Here is a 16273-nt window from a genome sequence, read left to right on the forward strand (position 1 = left end):
CTTGTACATAGGCACTCTTGACTAACTGCGTTTTTCATGTATATATTTATTAATATATTTCATGTGACTATTGTATAATTACAGTATTTTATCAATGTGATTATGATATTTATTTATTTTGCAATACAAATGAGACTAATGTCATAGGTAGATAGGTAAATGAGACATTGGTAGATAAAATAATAAGGTAGTCCTTGTGTTATTTTTCTTCCAAATTTGTAGGTGACACAGTCCAAGATGAGGTTAGAATTTCAGGTGTACAATTTTCACACAATTCTAGTCGAAAATAAACATGAAAACTATAAATTTTGAATTTAGATGAATTTTGATATGTGTTGAGAAGCTCCCCTAGGTTGCTCTTTTTTGACTTATCCTCAGTCTGATTATTGGGATGTTTGGGATGCAATATTATAAATTGAATTGAATTGATTGGTTGATATTAATCACGATTAAAATGTAACCGGCTTTTGCGCAACTGGGCCTAAGTCATTCCTTGTGCTGATATCTAATTAAACTAGCAAAACATAAGACTCACAATCCACGTTTGAAATGGAATATCATTATTTCAAAACTATTTACAAGAATTTAATTTGATATTTCATCAAATAAAGAGCGTAATCTCTTGAAAATGTTTTTTGAAGAGTTGAAACTAGTTGTGTCGTGATTAAATAAATGGGTACCCACTTGATCTATTCTACAGAGTTGTGCAGAGAAACGCATATTTTTCGAACCGCTAGTACTCGGCGACGGGAGGGAGTATTGCCCTGGACCAAGTTGGCAGACGGTCCATACTATGCCATTTCAGGTGCTATGAGCGTTGGAACGTACAACATTGTGAGTTCACTGTCGAGCAGTTTTTTAGAATTAATGAATCTGTAGTCACAGTGCAACGCTTTACCGTAAATATTTTAGAGTTGGACGTCGAGGTGCAATGCCCGATCGAAATACTGTACTCCGATGGCTTGCAGCGTTTAGAAGTACTGGTTCTGTGATGAAAAAGAAACCACCTGGTCTTCACCGTTCAGTTTGTACTCCTGAAAATGTAGACAGAGTCAGTGTCGTCTAGTCTTGAGACCAGGACTAGTAACAACTGCTGTTCTGACTCGTTCTACATTTTCCGGAGTACGAACTGAACGGAGAAGACCAGGTGGTTTCTTCTTCATCACAGAGCTAGTACTCCAGAGCGAGTACAGTATTCCAATCGGGCATTGCACCTCGACGCCCAACTCTAAACTATTTACGGTAAAGCGTTGCACTGTGACTACAGATTCATTGATTCTAAAAAAAAACTGCTCGACAGTGAACTCACGATGTTGTAGGTTCCAATGACCACCTGTAAAAGGGGTATAAGGATATGTCAATTTGTCATTAATCAAACAGTAACATGTTTTCTATCTTCTCAAACCTCCATCTTGAGGTTTGTAAAAATCTTTGTATTCTTCCACTGAGTAGGCACATATGGATAGCAGCTCTCTTTTCAATAAAAATCTGAAAGCTTTACCTGACTTTTCTTTTATGTGAGATGGCAATAAGTTGTACATCCGGATACCTGAACTCCTCACCCCTCGCTCATACATAGTACTACGGTGTGCATCTCTCAAATTATTCCTGTATCTGGTCGAATATTGGTGAAATGTTTCTCCTGTATTAAATTCATTTATGCGTTTTTTTAAAAAGCAGATTGTTTCCAGAATATATAGGCTAGGAAGTGGGAGAATTCCAAGTTTTTTGAAATAGGGCCTACAACTAGTTCGGATTGATTCCCCTAACATCACCCTCAATGCCCACTTCTGAAGTCTAAACACCGCCACTACACTGCTAGAATTACCCCAAAAAAATAATTCCATAGTTCAGGAGGGAGTGAAACAGGGCGAAATACACACTTTTGAGAGCCATCGAATCCAGAGAAGCCTTCAGGTTTCTGAGAATAAAAATTGCTGAATTTAGTTTGGCTTTCAGGCATTCCAGATGTGGTTTCCATGAAAGATCAGAGTCAATCACCACTCCAAGAACTCTTATACTACTTACAGAATCTATATTATTGCCTTCAGTTTCTAAGCTACCCCCCTTAGTAGTTCGAAAAGGTATTTCTTTGGTTTTTTCTTTGTTCAGAATTAACATATTAGCAGCTAACCATTTTTGTAATTTAATAAGTGCTGCTCATAGCAACTGAAATGGCATAGTATGGACCGTCTGCCAACATTTGGTCCAAGGCAATACTCCCTCCCGTCGCCGAGTATTAACGGTTCGAAAAACATGCGTTTCCTCTGCCCCTCTCTGTTTATGTTTCAATATTTCCAGTAGCCCTAAGAATAAAAGTGAGCACTACTCAGTTGTAAGTAACCTAACCTACTTGAGATTGAAAATGAGATGTTTATCTAATATTCACAAATTTGTTTTTAGATTATGTTGTCTATGTAAATGTATCTTGTGTCTTTTATTGTGAATTGAATAAATTGAACTATACTAACTGTTCTTAGTTAAATGAAATGTTTAACTGTACTTACTTTTCACGTAACTGTATCTAGTTGTGTTGGTCTGATCCTTGTTATATTATATTGTGATTTATTATTGGTTCTTGCAGGTTGTGAAGCGCTCAAAATACGACAAAGAAGATAACGGAGATGAAATAAAACAAGGAGAAACTGAGACTCATTATACAGACTCTGTGAGATCGAGAGAGGAAGTGGAAAATGCTTCTGTATTAAATGACCAATCACATCAGCCAACTGGTATGTATTTGAAATTTATTTTATACTTAAAATTTATTCAGTGATTATAGTATCAAATAATGGCTCTTTTTCAAATAATAATAATATCAAGTGACCTGACTGGCTCAGGTCTGAATTTTTTATTTTTTTAAATCATTGGAGACTATATTATTATACCTGCCTATGATTAGGCTTCAGTTTCAGTATCATCATGAAAGATGAATTAAGTTTTACTGTAGTGAAGTCCACGTTATAGTGGCAGTGGAGAAAGATAGGAGAACAGCGTTGCCGATCCTCCGCCTTGCAACTGCCTTCTATAGAGGATAGCTGATACCAGTATATCTTATGTAATATTTACGTAAAAACGTTGCCGATCATCTGTCTTGTCAAGGTCTAAGTTTCAAGTCGACGGTTTGGCATTTCTCTTAATGTTTGAATTTTTAAATGTTTATATGTGCGCATTTACGGCGAAGCGCGGTAATAGATTTTCATGAAATTTGACAGGTATGTTCCTTTTTTATTTGCGCGTAGACGTATATACAAGGTTTTTGGAAATTTTGAATTTCAAGGATAATATAAAAGGAAAAAGGAGCCTCCTTCATACGCCAATATTAGAGTGGAAATCAGACTATATTCATCATAAATCAGCTGACAAGTGATTACACAGATGTGTGGAGAAGCCAGTCTATTGCTATATTTCCATAAGGTCTATAGTTTCAATCAGGTACTTGTGGATGAGAATACTGAGTGAGGTCTACTGTTCATAGAACTACTAGTAAATAAATATATAGCGAATAAGAGAGAAGTGCTCTCGGTGAAGTTTGGCAGTAGACTGACTAAAAGTACTATGATCGAGCATTACAATGGAATACTGCGTCAGCAATAATATTAGGTGTTACCAGATGTAACTAGAGATGAATAGTAATTTGGTACAAAATATAAATTGCATCAATCGTGTCTTGCATTTTTGCTATAGTAAGGTCCACGTTATAATGGCAGTGGAGAAAGATATTGTATTGTGTTGACTGGCCTATATGTCAAATTATTGTGATATTCTATTGAGGCTAATAAAGATATTCTATTCTAAGATAAGAGAGCAACGATGCCGAAACTCTGTCTTGTCAATGCCTTCTATAGACGGTATCTCATACAGGTTTATTGATGTAATATTAACTGTTCATTCTTGTTCAAAATAATCAATTATATTTTATTCATCAGTGGAGAAAGATAGGTATTGGAGCAAGTTAATCTTTGGATCTCTCTATAGATATATGTTTGATGTGACCTGAAAGCTGACAATTTTAACATGTTGTTTGTTCAATTTAGGTGCAGCTCATGCTATTACAAATGCCGGATTCTCGTCTGATTCTTCGGCTCACGATGCGGCTGCTAACGAATCATCCAACGATCCAAATACAAGGTGAGTATTCATTTATCATCTATTCATACTCTTCATTTTTGGCTATATGAAATGTCAAATACGTTTCAACAATATTCACGAGAACCTCTATCCCGTACGGACACAAGTTACATCAAATTCAAATAATCTTTATTCCTTTTTTACAACATAGGTACTTTACAAAAATAGCAAGCGAGATACATATAGTACACGGAATTCCCCCACAAAGACCAGTCGTCTGCTTGTGGAGGAGGGTTCCATGGACAACACATTAACAATCACAAAATATATTTATAATAATTACAAAGTAAATGAATATTTAAAAAAATAAGTAGAATAAAGAAAGATAACTTATTTATAATGAGAAAGGATGGCACTGAGACCGTGTCATGCTAGGTTACAAATAAGAGAAAGGACTAATTTATCATTAAAAAAAAGGAAAAAATAACATTTATATCGTGTCAAGAAAACGCACTTAATGATGTCAAGGAATTTTATCTCTACAAGGGTTGTTGGCGGGTGTAACGAGAGCAGAGAAGGGCTTCAGCTGCCTCCCAGCCAATGCTATATAGCCACCTGTCGACACCCCATCCATACACGGCCAAACACCACACCTCAGCCTCTCTGATCTCATTTGGAATGTTCCTATATGAAAGTCATAGAAGAAGTAATTGAAAGTCATGAAGTTTTAAAAAGACCTTTAAAATGATGTACCACATAATGGGTGTTCACATTTGAAATATTCTAGTTACAACCCCTAAGTCACCCTTTCATGAGGGGTTGAAATTCAGTTGTACGTCAAAAGGGAGAGTATTCGACAAATAACTTATCCTAAAAAATACAATATTATATCTACAACAGTCTCAAACTTATTGAAGGGTTCCCATACATATGACTCACTCTGTATCTCAGATATAAGCAACAAAAATAGTGCAACTTGTGTTTTTGTTGAATAAAAAATTGAATCTGAGACCGTAAAGAAAAGATTGCTTAATATTCTGTTATCTTTTCTTTATGGTTTCAGATACAATTTTTTACTTTCCTTGCCCTATTACCATAGGTAAGGAAAGTATTTCTTTCCGAAAAAATTAAGGTACCCCAATTTATAAATTTCCAAGGTCCCCTGAGTCCAAAAAAAGCGGAAAGGTGAAATTTGGAACTTGAGGTCCTTCCCCTAAAAGGATCCGACACGAACAATTTCGATCAAATGCTATTCAAGATGGCGGCTAAAATGGCAAAAATGTTGTCAAAAACGGCTCCAACGATTTTGATCAAATTTATACCTAAAATAGTCATTGATAAGCTCTATCAACTGCCACAAGTCCCATATCTGTGAAAATTTCAGGAGCTCCGCCCCATCTATGCAAAGTTTGATTCTAGATTCCCAATTATCAGGCTTCAGATACAATTTAAACAAAAAAATTGAAGTGGAAAAATTGAGCATGAAAATCTCTACAACTAATGTTCAGTAACAATTTCACCTAAAACTGAAAATAAGTTTGGAATTCGACAAAATTCTAGTGGAGAAGATTGTTTTAATTTTCGGAACAAAATATTTCAAATTTATATTTATTTTACAGTTTCGAGTGCTAAGTAAAAAGAAATTTTGTTATCAATTCAGATCTTAATCTTTCTAAATTCAAAATTAATAATTGTTTCAAGTGTTTGGTGAGAAAATAAGACAAAATTTTATTAAGTGAAGGAAACATAACCTTTTTTCTGGACTATTTTAATGAATCAAAATTCGGGGGAGGAACAGTTTTGGGCTGTGCCTGTTGATCCTCCCCAAATTATTTTAAATAATAATTTTGTATCATTGAATCAATAAAATAAAATAAAATAAAATAAAATGTGATTATTCTATTGCAAACTGTTGGCAACTGTTGATTCTATTAAATCATTCACTACGAAGAGATAGCATACCTCATGTGTCTCCATCGTTATTGTCCTGTCACCAGCTGACTCAGCTCTTTGAATAGTAGACTTAAGATGCGCGTGAACAGTAGCGTCAGGTAATCAATTTTCATAACGGCAAGGAAAGTTGTGTGAGTGCGCCACACCAGATTTTTTTTATTCAACAAATACACAAGTTACATTATTTTTGTTACATAAATCTTTGTTAATATTATAATCTTTTTATATCTGCTCTCTCTATTCCTCAACACCACTCCTCTATGCTGCCTCTTCTACGTTGAAACTGAATTAAATGAATAGAGCTGTTGTTGTTTTGTATGGGAATTTTAGATTATTTTTGTTTGTTTCAGTGGCCAGCCTGGGGTGGGTAGCAATGCTGTGGTGGGGGTTGGAGGGGATGAGAACGCCTCTTCGTGTGTCATTCAGGTGCAAACGGTCTGGTTCAATTTCGCCGCACCGCCCAGGGCACCCATTACAAGGAAGATCGACTATACTAGGTAAGAAAGTCTGTTGCAAAATCATTATTTTTATTGTGTAACTCGTGCTCTAAAAGGGTCCAATTAAAAACTTGACCTGCTGAAATCTAGAAGAATTTAAAATAGGATTATATCCATCCTCGATAAATTAAGAATCTATATGCATAATTTCAATTTAATCAGTCCAGTAGTTGAGACGTGATGATGCGTCATTCGTGAATTTCCTATTCGTACGTGTATAAGCCAATTCTTTCCTTTATTTATTCTATTTATTTATTTATTTACAATGCAAATGACACTAATGTAATAACATTGAAAGATAAAATAATAAGATAGTCCTTGTGCTATTTTTCTTCCAAATTTATAGGTGAAAAAGTCCGAAATAAGAAAATATTAAATTATAGATTGGCTGATTCAGTTTATTGTAAAGTCAATGTATTTTTCATGAAATGAAGTGTCAATTAAAAAGATGAATAACTGTAGTGGGATCACGTGATAGTATCAGTGAAAATAATTATAGGACTAAAGAGTTGCCAATTATCTGTTACCACCGCCTTCTATGGTATAATGAGTTTCTCGTTATAATGCCAGTGGATAAAGATTGCACATCAGCGTTCCCGATTTTCTACCTTGCCACTGCCTTAGCTGATACCGTTATATCTGATGTAATATTAACTACTGTTCATTCTTATTTAAAATAATTAATTATTTTTTATTCGTCTAGAGAATATAGTTTTTGTAATAGAGATTAAATATTTCGTTAATTGATTATATTTCAACATTGTTGAAAAACGATCTGGCAAAGTTGTGGAGCTAGAAAAGGATAGTGCTATCTGCTTTGTCGAATGATAGACAAGGATAGCAACACCAATGTTAATCAAATGCTGTGGACCTCACTATAGGAAGCAACTTTTTTATCGATTTTCTTATGCACATACCAAAGTTTATTCCAAGAGCAGGTTCATCCTGATAAATTAACTTGAATAATGTTAGCCATATGAAATATTGTTGAATTGAAACTAGTAGTTATGTGAACAGTAGACCTCGCGCTCAGTAAGTTACATTGACCTGTTGTTATGTTTTCTCAAAAATTAATAAATAATTTATCAATTTAAAATGTCTAGAGAAAATCCTAAATAAACATAGAGCTTTCTGTCCTATCGTACTGTGACGTGTCGTCCCGGAATGTGAGTGTGAGCGCTGTTATCAGGTCTGGCTGGCGTCGATACGCCAATCCAATCAACCCATCAGAGAACATTCTGTGTTTTCGTGTTGGCGAAAAATCGGTGTGTTGAAATTAACAAAATAAACTACCATAATGCTGATTTCCTACAAACTTCATTTCTCACTTTTCATGATTTCAGAAATAAATTTCTTTTCAATAATATTTGTTGCAATTTTAATCATCAGATTAAAAAAGAAAAATGTAAAAAAAACTGTTTTCTATCAATAACTCCAAATTCCAAACTAGAATCATGGCCTCAGCTTATGGAAAGACAAAGTTAGTAGACAACTGTCTACTAACGTTGATGGGAGGATATATTTTCAAGATGTTCGATGTTTTTGAACGGGTAGTATTATAGTCCACTAGACAGCTGATCTATGATCAATAATTCTAAAGTTTGATTTTTACGGTAATATTGGCGTTCAAAGGAGACTCCTTTTCCTTTTGTATTATCCTTAGAATGCAAAATTTCAAAAAACCGTATCTATACGTCGACGCAAAATTCAAAAAGGAACATACCTGTCAAATTTCATGAAAATCTATTGCTGCGTTTCGCTGTAAATGCGGAACATAAATCCTAAACATATTATAAACATAAAGAGAAATGCAAAATGCTTGAATCTTGAGGTGCGTACAGATATACGCGCCGCGAACATGATCAATTCACTTTTAATCAGCTGACTATATCTGTATTTTTACAGAAACGGTAAGATACAAATATAAAGAGCTTGGCATCAGCTGATTAAAAGTGAATTGCTCATGTTCGCGGCGCGTAAATCTGTACGCACCTTATGACTTCGCTCGCTAATATTTCTAATTTAGACTATTTAAATTTATTTAGACTAAATTGGAACCTTCTGATAATGATTGCAATGTTTGTTACTATTAACAGATCATTAAAATATATTAATCCAACAGCATTAACAATTTTGTATGGATTTGTTTCATTATAGACTGGATTGGAACCTGTTGAGCACGGCTTCGCCGGCCATCAACGCGTGGATGAACCCTAGCAACCGGTTTGCCATCCGCGTGGTGCACATGCTGCGCTGTCGCTACAGGAGATGCACCGCCATTGTCACCTGCCTCATGGCCGAGGCACTGGATGTGCAGAGCATACACATGCCATCCAAGGTAATCCATCAATCAATCAGTCAATCAATCAATCAATCAATCAATCTCTTCATTCAACACTAGCAGGTAACCCATGCTCCGCAAGGGTCTGATTGAGAACTTGACAAACTGAAATCTTGAAGAATTTAAAATAGACCTATAACCATCTCCGGTAAATTAAGAATCTATATGCAAAATTTCAAGTTATCAGTCCAGTAGTTCTGACGCGTCATTCGCGAATTTCCTATCCCGTACGTGTATAAGCCAATTCTTTCTTTTATTATATTATTATAGATGGTGCTATGTAATCACTGTTTATACAGTAGCCTTGTTTATACTCATAAATGGAGGGAAACGTTTCAATGAAGATCAGACGTCCATGGAATCAATACTCGACATGTCCGACCTAATGATCGCCATCTTCAGAACATATTCTCAATATAAAGTTGCAGATTTATCGGTTTAGAAAATTATAAACTTTAGAATCAAGAACCAAGAATGTTTTCATTGTCACAAACAAAATAATTGCATTGACAAAAGTCACTTCATAAGGATACAATAACATTGATACTTTGTATACAAGTATTATATCTGTATTTTTACAGAAACGGTAAGATATAGATATAAAAAGCTTGGCATCAGCTGATTAAAAGTGAATTGCTCATGTTCGCGGCGCGTAAATCTGTACGCACCTTTATAATATTACAAATTAAAATACAAATAGGCTACTTGAATATTTCATGTGCGAATAACAGTTACAGAACAGCATGCTTTATTCTTCAACTATCCTTGCTCTGCTCTCTTAAAACTATCAACATCATAATTTTGTACTTCCAGTGATCACCTATTTAAAATTTTCACTCCTATATAGCAGTACATTTTTTGTGTATTGGCAAGCCTAGCACGCCCCAGATCAATGTGACTACCTGACTGTGTGTTATGCTCATGAATGCTTCCCCTCAAATTGAAAAGATTAGAGTTTTGCTTTACAAACATTTCTCTACCTATGCTGTGTCACTTCTTATAGTTTTTGGACATTGCTTAATAGGTTCTGCGGCACATGTATAACATTTATTTTGTTCTATTGTGTATATCAACATTGGTTTATAACATAATAAGTAATTAATTTTATTATGAATTGTTTGATTTTCAGAGTCGCTACGGCCGGTTCACACCACTGTCGAAGGCCCTACAGGAGGACCCCTCGTGTCAGCTGTGCTCTGTGCTACAGAAGTATTTGTTGCAAAACACAACCAGTGTCGAGGAGAACCTTAAAGAGTCCGATCTGCCTCACTTGTCCACACTCAGACAGGTTAGTATGTGCTCACATGTGATGGCTATTTTTTCTTTAGTGCCCATCCATCATGCCCATATAAAGAGGATGGACTCCGTAAAATTACTTTCCTCTCAACTTGGCATTCTAACAATTTATGGACAATATATTTTTCCTACAGTTACGTTGAAAAGTGGCCATTGCTGCACTGATTACAGAACGCAAAGAATCACTTTTCCGCTCTAGTGCGGGAAAAATTTTTCTGCACTCCAGATTTGCAACATGGCAACGCAAAATACTTAGTAGGTTATATGTAGCAACAGTGCAGCAAAATCAAAATGAAGTTGGTAACAGTGACTGGGCTGCTATAGTGAGCAGAGGTGCAACCAAGCACAACGCGCTAATTATTAGTATTAGATATGATTAGACCAACGACAATGAGGACTTTAGGATTTTAGGATTAAGGTTTTTATCAATAATAAAATTACACAGAAAAACATTTTATGGATTTCAGGCAATTTTACCCATAATTACCCACTTTTCATATTCAATGGTAACTGTAGGAAAAACTTAATGTGAAATACGTGCGCAAATATATTTTTTGTCATAGTCATTCAATTTCAGCTGTTTTACATCCATGAAATCAAGCCGGTAAACAGCTGATTGTAGAACAAATAAACATATGATTCTCATTACAGCATACTGTAACCTTAGACCAGTTATAGATTAGACACGGCCCATTGTATATTCATATTGAAAGTCGATGAAGCCAACATCTAACTGCCAAATCCGCCCACCTTGACGTCACAAAAGTTTGTTGTGTAGGTGTTTGTGGTGTTTAACTTACATTGTTGTTATTCAATGCATTGTTGTTAGCTTGGTTGTGACGTCAAGATGGGCGGATTTGGCAGTTAGTTGTTGGCTTCAGAGGCTAGGCTTCCCAGCGTGTCTATTCTATAAATGGTCTAAGACTATAACTTACTGTAATAAAATCATATGTTTTCTTTACAGTCGAGTATGTTTCCAAGTTCCGAATTCGGAACAGCAAAACTGTTCCTAAAGCCGCCTTTTAGCGCTCCAGGTGGAAGTTTTGTCAACTACAATCAAGATATTCCTGATTCGAAACTTGTAAACTAGGTTATGTTTATAGAATGCATGTAGTAATGTCAGCACAAGCAGGTAATGCTTTCTGTTTCTCAATAATTATTATTTTATAGATCATTATGACAAAGAATAGTGTAAGTTACTTGGACGTGAATGTCTTTTGCAGTGCTTGAATGAAATTCTAGTCTCGGCTAACGCCTCGACTAGAAACATCATTCTCACCTGCAAAACGGCCCTTCCCGTCCTTGTGACTTAAGATACTATTTTATGCATATTTGAAATTTCCCGTTGGAAGAATTAAGAAATGAGCTTCACAGCTATATTAATAATACTTGATTTGGGGAAATCACAGAGCGACACATGCAGATTTTTTCAAGAAAAAGAGTCACTACATGGAAAGAAAATTCTTGACAATGCTGCCTATGCAAATACAGGCAATACAAAATGTTGAAAAATTTAGAAAAAGGTTCAAGGAATATTTTTTGTTACCAATTACCCTGTCCTCCCAATCTACAGTAGTGCCAATCCCAGTAGAAATAGTTTATCTACAAGAGTTTACAGATATCTGATTGTTATTTATTGTGTGCTATTTGGGTTTCGTTTACTTGTCTTGACACTGTTCTTATGTACCTGTACAAAAGTTAAGATATTTTCAATTTAATAAGATTTTTTCTAGTGTGTGGGTAATGGAATGAGTTTCTGGGTGATAGATGAGATGTTGAAACGTTCTTGCCTACCGGCGGGATTCGAACCCACAACCAGGCAGTGCTAGCAGACTGAAGGGTGTAACGCCCCTAACAATAGACCTACCACCTGGCAATTAAACCAAAATATTTTATTCTCATTTTTTATATTTTCTTTAATGCTTTCTGTCAAAAGTTCTAATCTGGTTAAAAATTATACATGGAGTAATGCAACTTAGGGCCGTTTGCACAGTGTCGGCTTAAACTAAATCTCATTTTAAACTGGATTAAATTCGTATCAAGTCTAGTTTGTTATAATATGTTTCATTTTGAGTTTAAGCCACCAGCTGATTGAATTGAGTTTAAGCTTTGACTGTGCAAACGGCCCTTAATGGTTGACCGAGTTGGGAAGAATTCATAGAATAAAATTAATCTAATCTATATTATAATATCTTCATTCACTGTTCATACTGTTTGAAATCCTATACTATTAAACGAGCAATTTCTGTTTGTATGTTTATATATCTGTATGTGACCGGATCTCGAAAACGGCTCTAACGATTCTCTCGAAATTTGGAACAAAGTAGGTTTATTATATGAAAATTCGATTGCACTAGGTCTCAACCGTGGGATAACTCGCTGAAGGACATTAAAAGGATAAATACGTCCTTGGAAAAACAGCTGGAAATTATTTTGATGAGTGATAGTAGCTTAACCTAGATTTTGATTTGGACTGTAGTATAAATTTGAAAAGGGACAGTTTTGGACATAAGCCTGTTGTACCTCCTCATATAAGTTACTGTAAAAATAATTATACAACTGAAAAAATAATGAATAATAAAAAAATATAAATTCAATCTTCCGTTACAAATTTTCTATGCTTTTACACTCCAGAGCGAAGCTCGGTCCCCTGATATTGAGACTTATCTAATGTGGTTCAAAAAATGTTGAATAATTCAATTGAGTTGTTTCAACATTCATCATTCGAATAAAACATATTGATTATGACTCTTTTAATAAATTAATGCGTTGAATAAATTCCAATTATTTATTAATTTTAATCAAATTTTCTATATTACAGGGTGTGATTGTATTGAGTCGTCAATGGAAGAATATTCTCTACACACCTCTGCTACTGGAGCATAACTTCAAGAGTAAACACCTTGTGAAACCTTTGAACGTGACGTTTGCTGTACCAGACCCTGACGAGGTATGTTTCAAACTTATTTTTTTAAACTTTCGCCAAAAGGGTTTACGAACTCTGCTGCACTGAATTGTACATAAGTTTGAAGTTTTCGATTTTTCTAACATGGAGTGTATTTTAAATCTCAAATCTTAGTTAAATCCTTATTGAATCTTGGAGAAAATTAGTTCTTTCTTGAAGAATTAGCTTTCTTCTTTTGTCGTTAAAAATTAGCATACTCTGTCCCGGTTGCACAAAAGCCTGTTGAATTTTAATCATGATTGAATGCCACGAGAACCAATCAGAAGCCGTCTTTTCAAAAACGCCTTCTCTGATTGGTTCTAGTAGCATTTAATTAAGAATAAAATTTAACAGGCTTTTGAACAACCAGGTCACTAAATGTGTCGAACTTTATTTTTCATACTAGAACCACATGCCAAGGGAATTTCCCCCTTATTACTTTCCTTGCCCTATTACTATTACCATAGGTAAGGAAAGTATTGCTTTCCGAAAAAAATTAAGGTGCCCTGATTTCAAGTTTTCTATACGTTTCAAGGCCCCCTGGGTTTGTCAGATGTTTCATGGCTTATTAAATATTAATGATAATATTATCTTGTTTATTTTATCTTCATTCTTGATAATAAATTATCTTTGATTCTTGTCCAGTGCATTTGTTGATTCTCTGTTATAACAATGGAACAGAAAATAGCCAAGCTATATTTATTTCTCAATGATAAGATTTCAATAAACATTATTATTTCATAGTTTTTTTTTTTAGTTTTCTCATAAAGTAGTTCAAACCTTTAATAAATATTAATATAAAAGGTTTGAACTACTTTTTATTTGTAGTGTCGGCTAAGAGTCTTAATGTCAAACTCCTTTAGGTTCAATTTTACAGAAAAACTTGATTTGAAAACAGTTTAGGGTAACCGTCCACTGGAACCGTATTCAACCGATCCGTTCGGCCGTTGGATCGGACGAATCTGCCGGCCGTTAATTCGGCCGAATATGGTCGTCCATTGGAACTGTTCACGTCAGTCTGGTTGCCTTTTATTGAATTAACTACTATCATAGCCACCGAAATTTTTCATAATCAATGATTATATTGAGATTTTTAAAATTGAATAAACAAATATCCACTAAATTGGTTATTCATTACAATAATCTTACTTCAACAAATATCCACTAAATTAGTTATTCATTATCAATCAATCTTTGTTCACAGACTCATTTGAACATCATGACGATGATATCTTTTGTTTCGCATATTTCACAATGGGACATGTTCTTGAACCAAACTTATCCACTTTTAATTGCCCATAGTTACAACTTTATAAAACAGAACAAGTTCAAAAAACAAAAACAGACAAGACTGTGAAACAATTTTGAGGTTAGGATGATGTTGTCTCAGCTCGACTTCCTCCGGATAGAGCCGGAAAATCCCATTCAATTCGGATCGTAAACTTGATCGGCCGGAGACGGCCGTGCACGGACGTATGAACCTGTTGCAATGGACGAGCATCTATAGCTTTCTTTGTTGGGTGATCGTTCGGACGAGCTCGGTAGTTTTCGGCAGATGCTAGTTCGGACGAAATCGGTTCCAGTGGACGGCCCATTAATACATGGAAAGTAAAACTGTACATGTTTCATGATTTTGTTTTAGTTTTCAATGAAATATTTTTCTAGTTATACCAAATCTTTCATTTGTTCCAAATTGGAGTAAGGCCGGTTAACACTCTTTGCCAACGATAATTTGAATAAAAATCTGTGATAAATTTCGACAAAGGCCCTGGCTTCTGTAACACTCATTAAATCTAATGAACCATTAAACCTGTACATTTTATTATAAATAAATTGTAGATTTAATGGTCTATTAGATTCAATAGAAGGCTTAGAAACCGGGTCTTATTGATGGTTAATTTTAACCATCAATAATTCCATGAGAAGGCGTTTTTGAAAAGACGGCTTCTTTGATTGTGGAATTAATCACGGTTAAAAATTTACCGGCTTTTGTGCAACCGGCACTTGACATTAACACTGTTTGATCTCTTGTATTTTTGTTTCATATTGTATTTAATATTCTAATATTTACTATTAGTAGATGATATTGACCGCTATGCCATCTTTGAATAATGTTTTCATTGTAGCCAATATTTTCTTGATAGTTTCTTATTTTTTGTTTTTATTTTGCTTTCAAGAATGATTATCTTTGAAGTATTTATCACATCCTGGAGAATAAATAAGTTTTTAAATAACAATTTCTGAAGACTTGTGATCTTGAAAGACTGTCTTGAAAGATTTTCTTCTATAGTGAGTTCCACGTTATAATGGCAGTGGAGAAAGATAGGAGAATAGCGTTGCCGATCCTCCGCCTTGCCACTGCCTTCTATAGAATATAGCTGATACCGGTGTAATATGAACTGTCCATTCTTGTTAAAAATTGTCAATTATATTTTATTCATCAAGAAAAAATATTTTCCAATGAGCAAATATTCAATTTTCATAATTGAGATTAAATATTTTGCTGATTAATTATATTTCTACATTGTTGAAAAACGGTCTGGCAACGTAGCGGAGCTAGAAAAGGATAGCGCAGTCCGCTTTGTCGAATGATAGACAAGGATAGCAACACCAATATTGATCAAATTCTGCCATTATAACGTGGACGTCACTAGAGTAAATAGTTTTCGTTGACGGTGTTTGTTAATTTTTGTTTGAATTTTGTTTTTGACTAATGTTTTGGATTAGGCTGTTAGTCCATCAGAGATGCTGTCTTCCTGCCCCTACTGCGGAGAACCCGTCCAATCATCCGAATCTTTTATCTGCCAGGATTATATTGACAGTAAGGGTGAGATGTGTTTTGAAAATCTGCCCTAAATTTTCTGTACCTGCCCTATCTATGTTCCTCTCCTAACATGTACAACTTTCTGCTTGAACACTACTGTTAAAATTAAAATAGCAGCCCACTGCACTTCTATAGCGAACTAAAGTTTTAAAAAGCTTTGAGAATCTTCCACTTTTTTATTCACAATACAAACTTGATCAATGACTATTATTCGATTCAATCAAATATTTCTTCACATTACTTCTATTCTAGTTCATTTTTGACAAAACTACAGTCAAATTTTTTGAACGTTTTTGAACACTGGAGTGTTGAAAATGGATTTAAAAATCCGAAAGCGCTTCACACGT

At 34.8% G+C, this 16273-nt stretch overlaps 1 protein-coding gene across 1 annotated transcript in view; it reads left to right on the forward strand.

Moving 5' to 3' along the window:
- LOC111051914 (transmembrane protein KIAA1109) overlaps positions 1-16273 on the forward strand; it is a 150173-nt gene that overhangs the window by 89568 nt on the left and 44332 nt on the right. The window contains 6 exon segments of the mRNA XM_039432017.1: positions 2585-2732; positions 4038-4131; positions 6375-6521; positions 8679-8859; positions 9992-10150; positions 12980-13108. Of these exon segments, the coding sequence (XP_039287951.1) occupies positions 2585-2732; positions 4038-4131; positions 6375-6521; positions 8679-8859; positions 9992-10150; positions 12980-13108 (858 nt within the window).

The sequence above is a fragment of the Nilaparvata lugens genome, chromosome 7 (genome assembly GCF_014356525.2).
Source record: "Nilaparvata lugens isolate BPH chromosome 7, ASM1435652v1, whole genome shotgun sequence".
Taxonomy (NCBI): domain Eukaryota; kingdom Metazoa; phylum Arthropoda; class Insecta; order Hemiptera; family Delphacidae; genus Nilaparvata; species Nilaparvata lugens.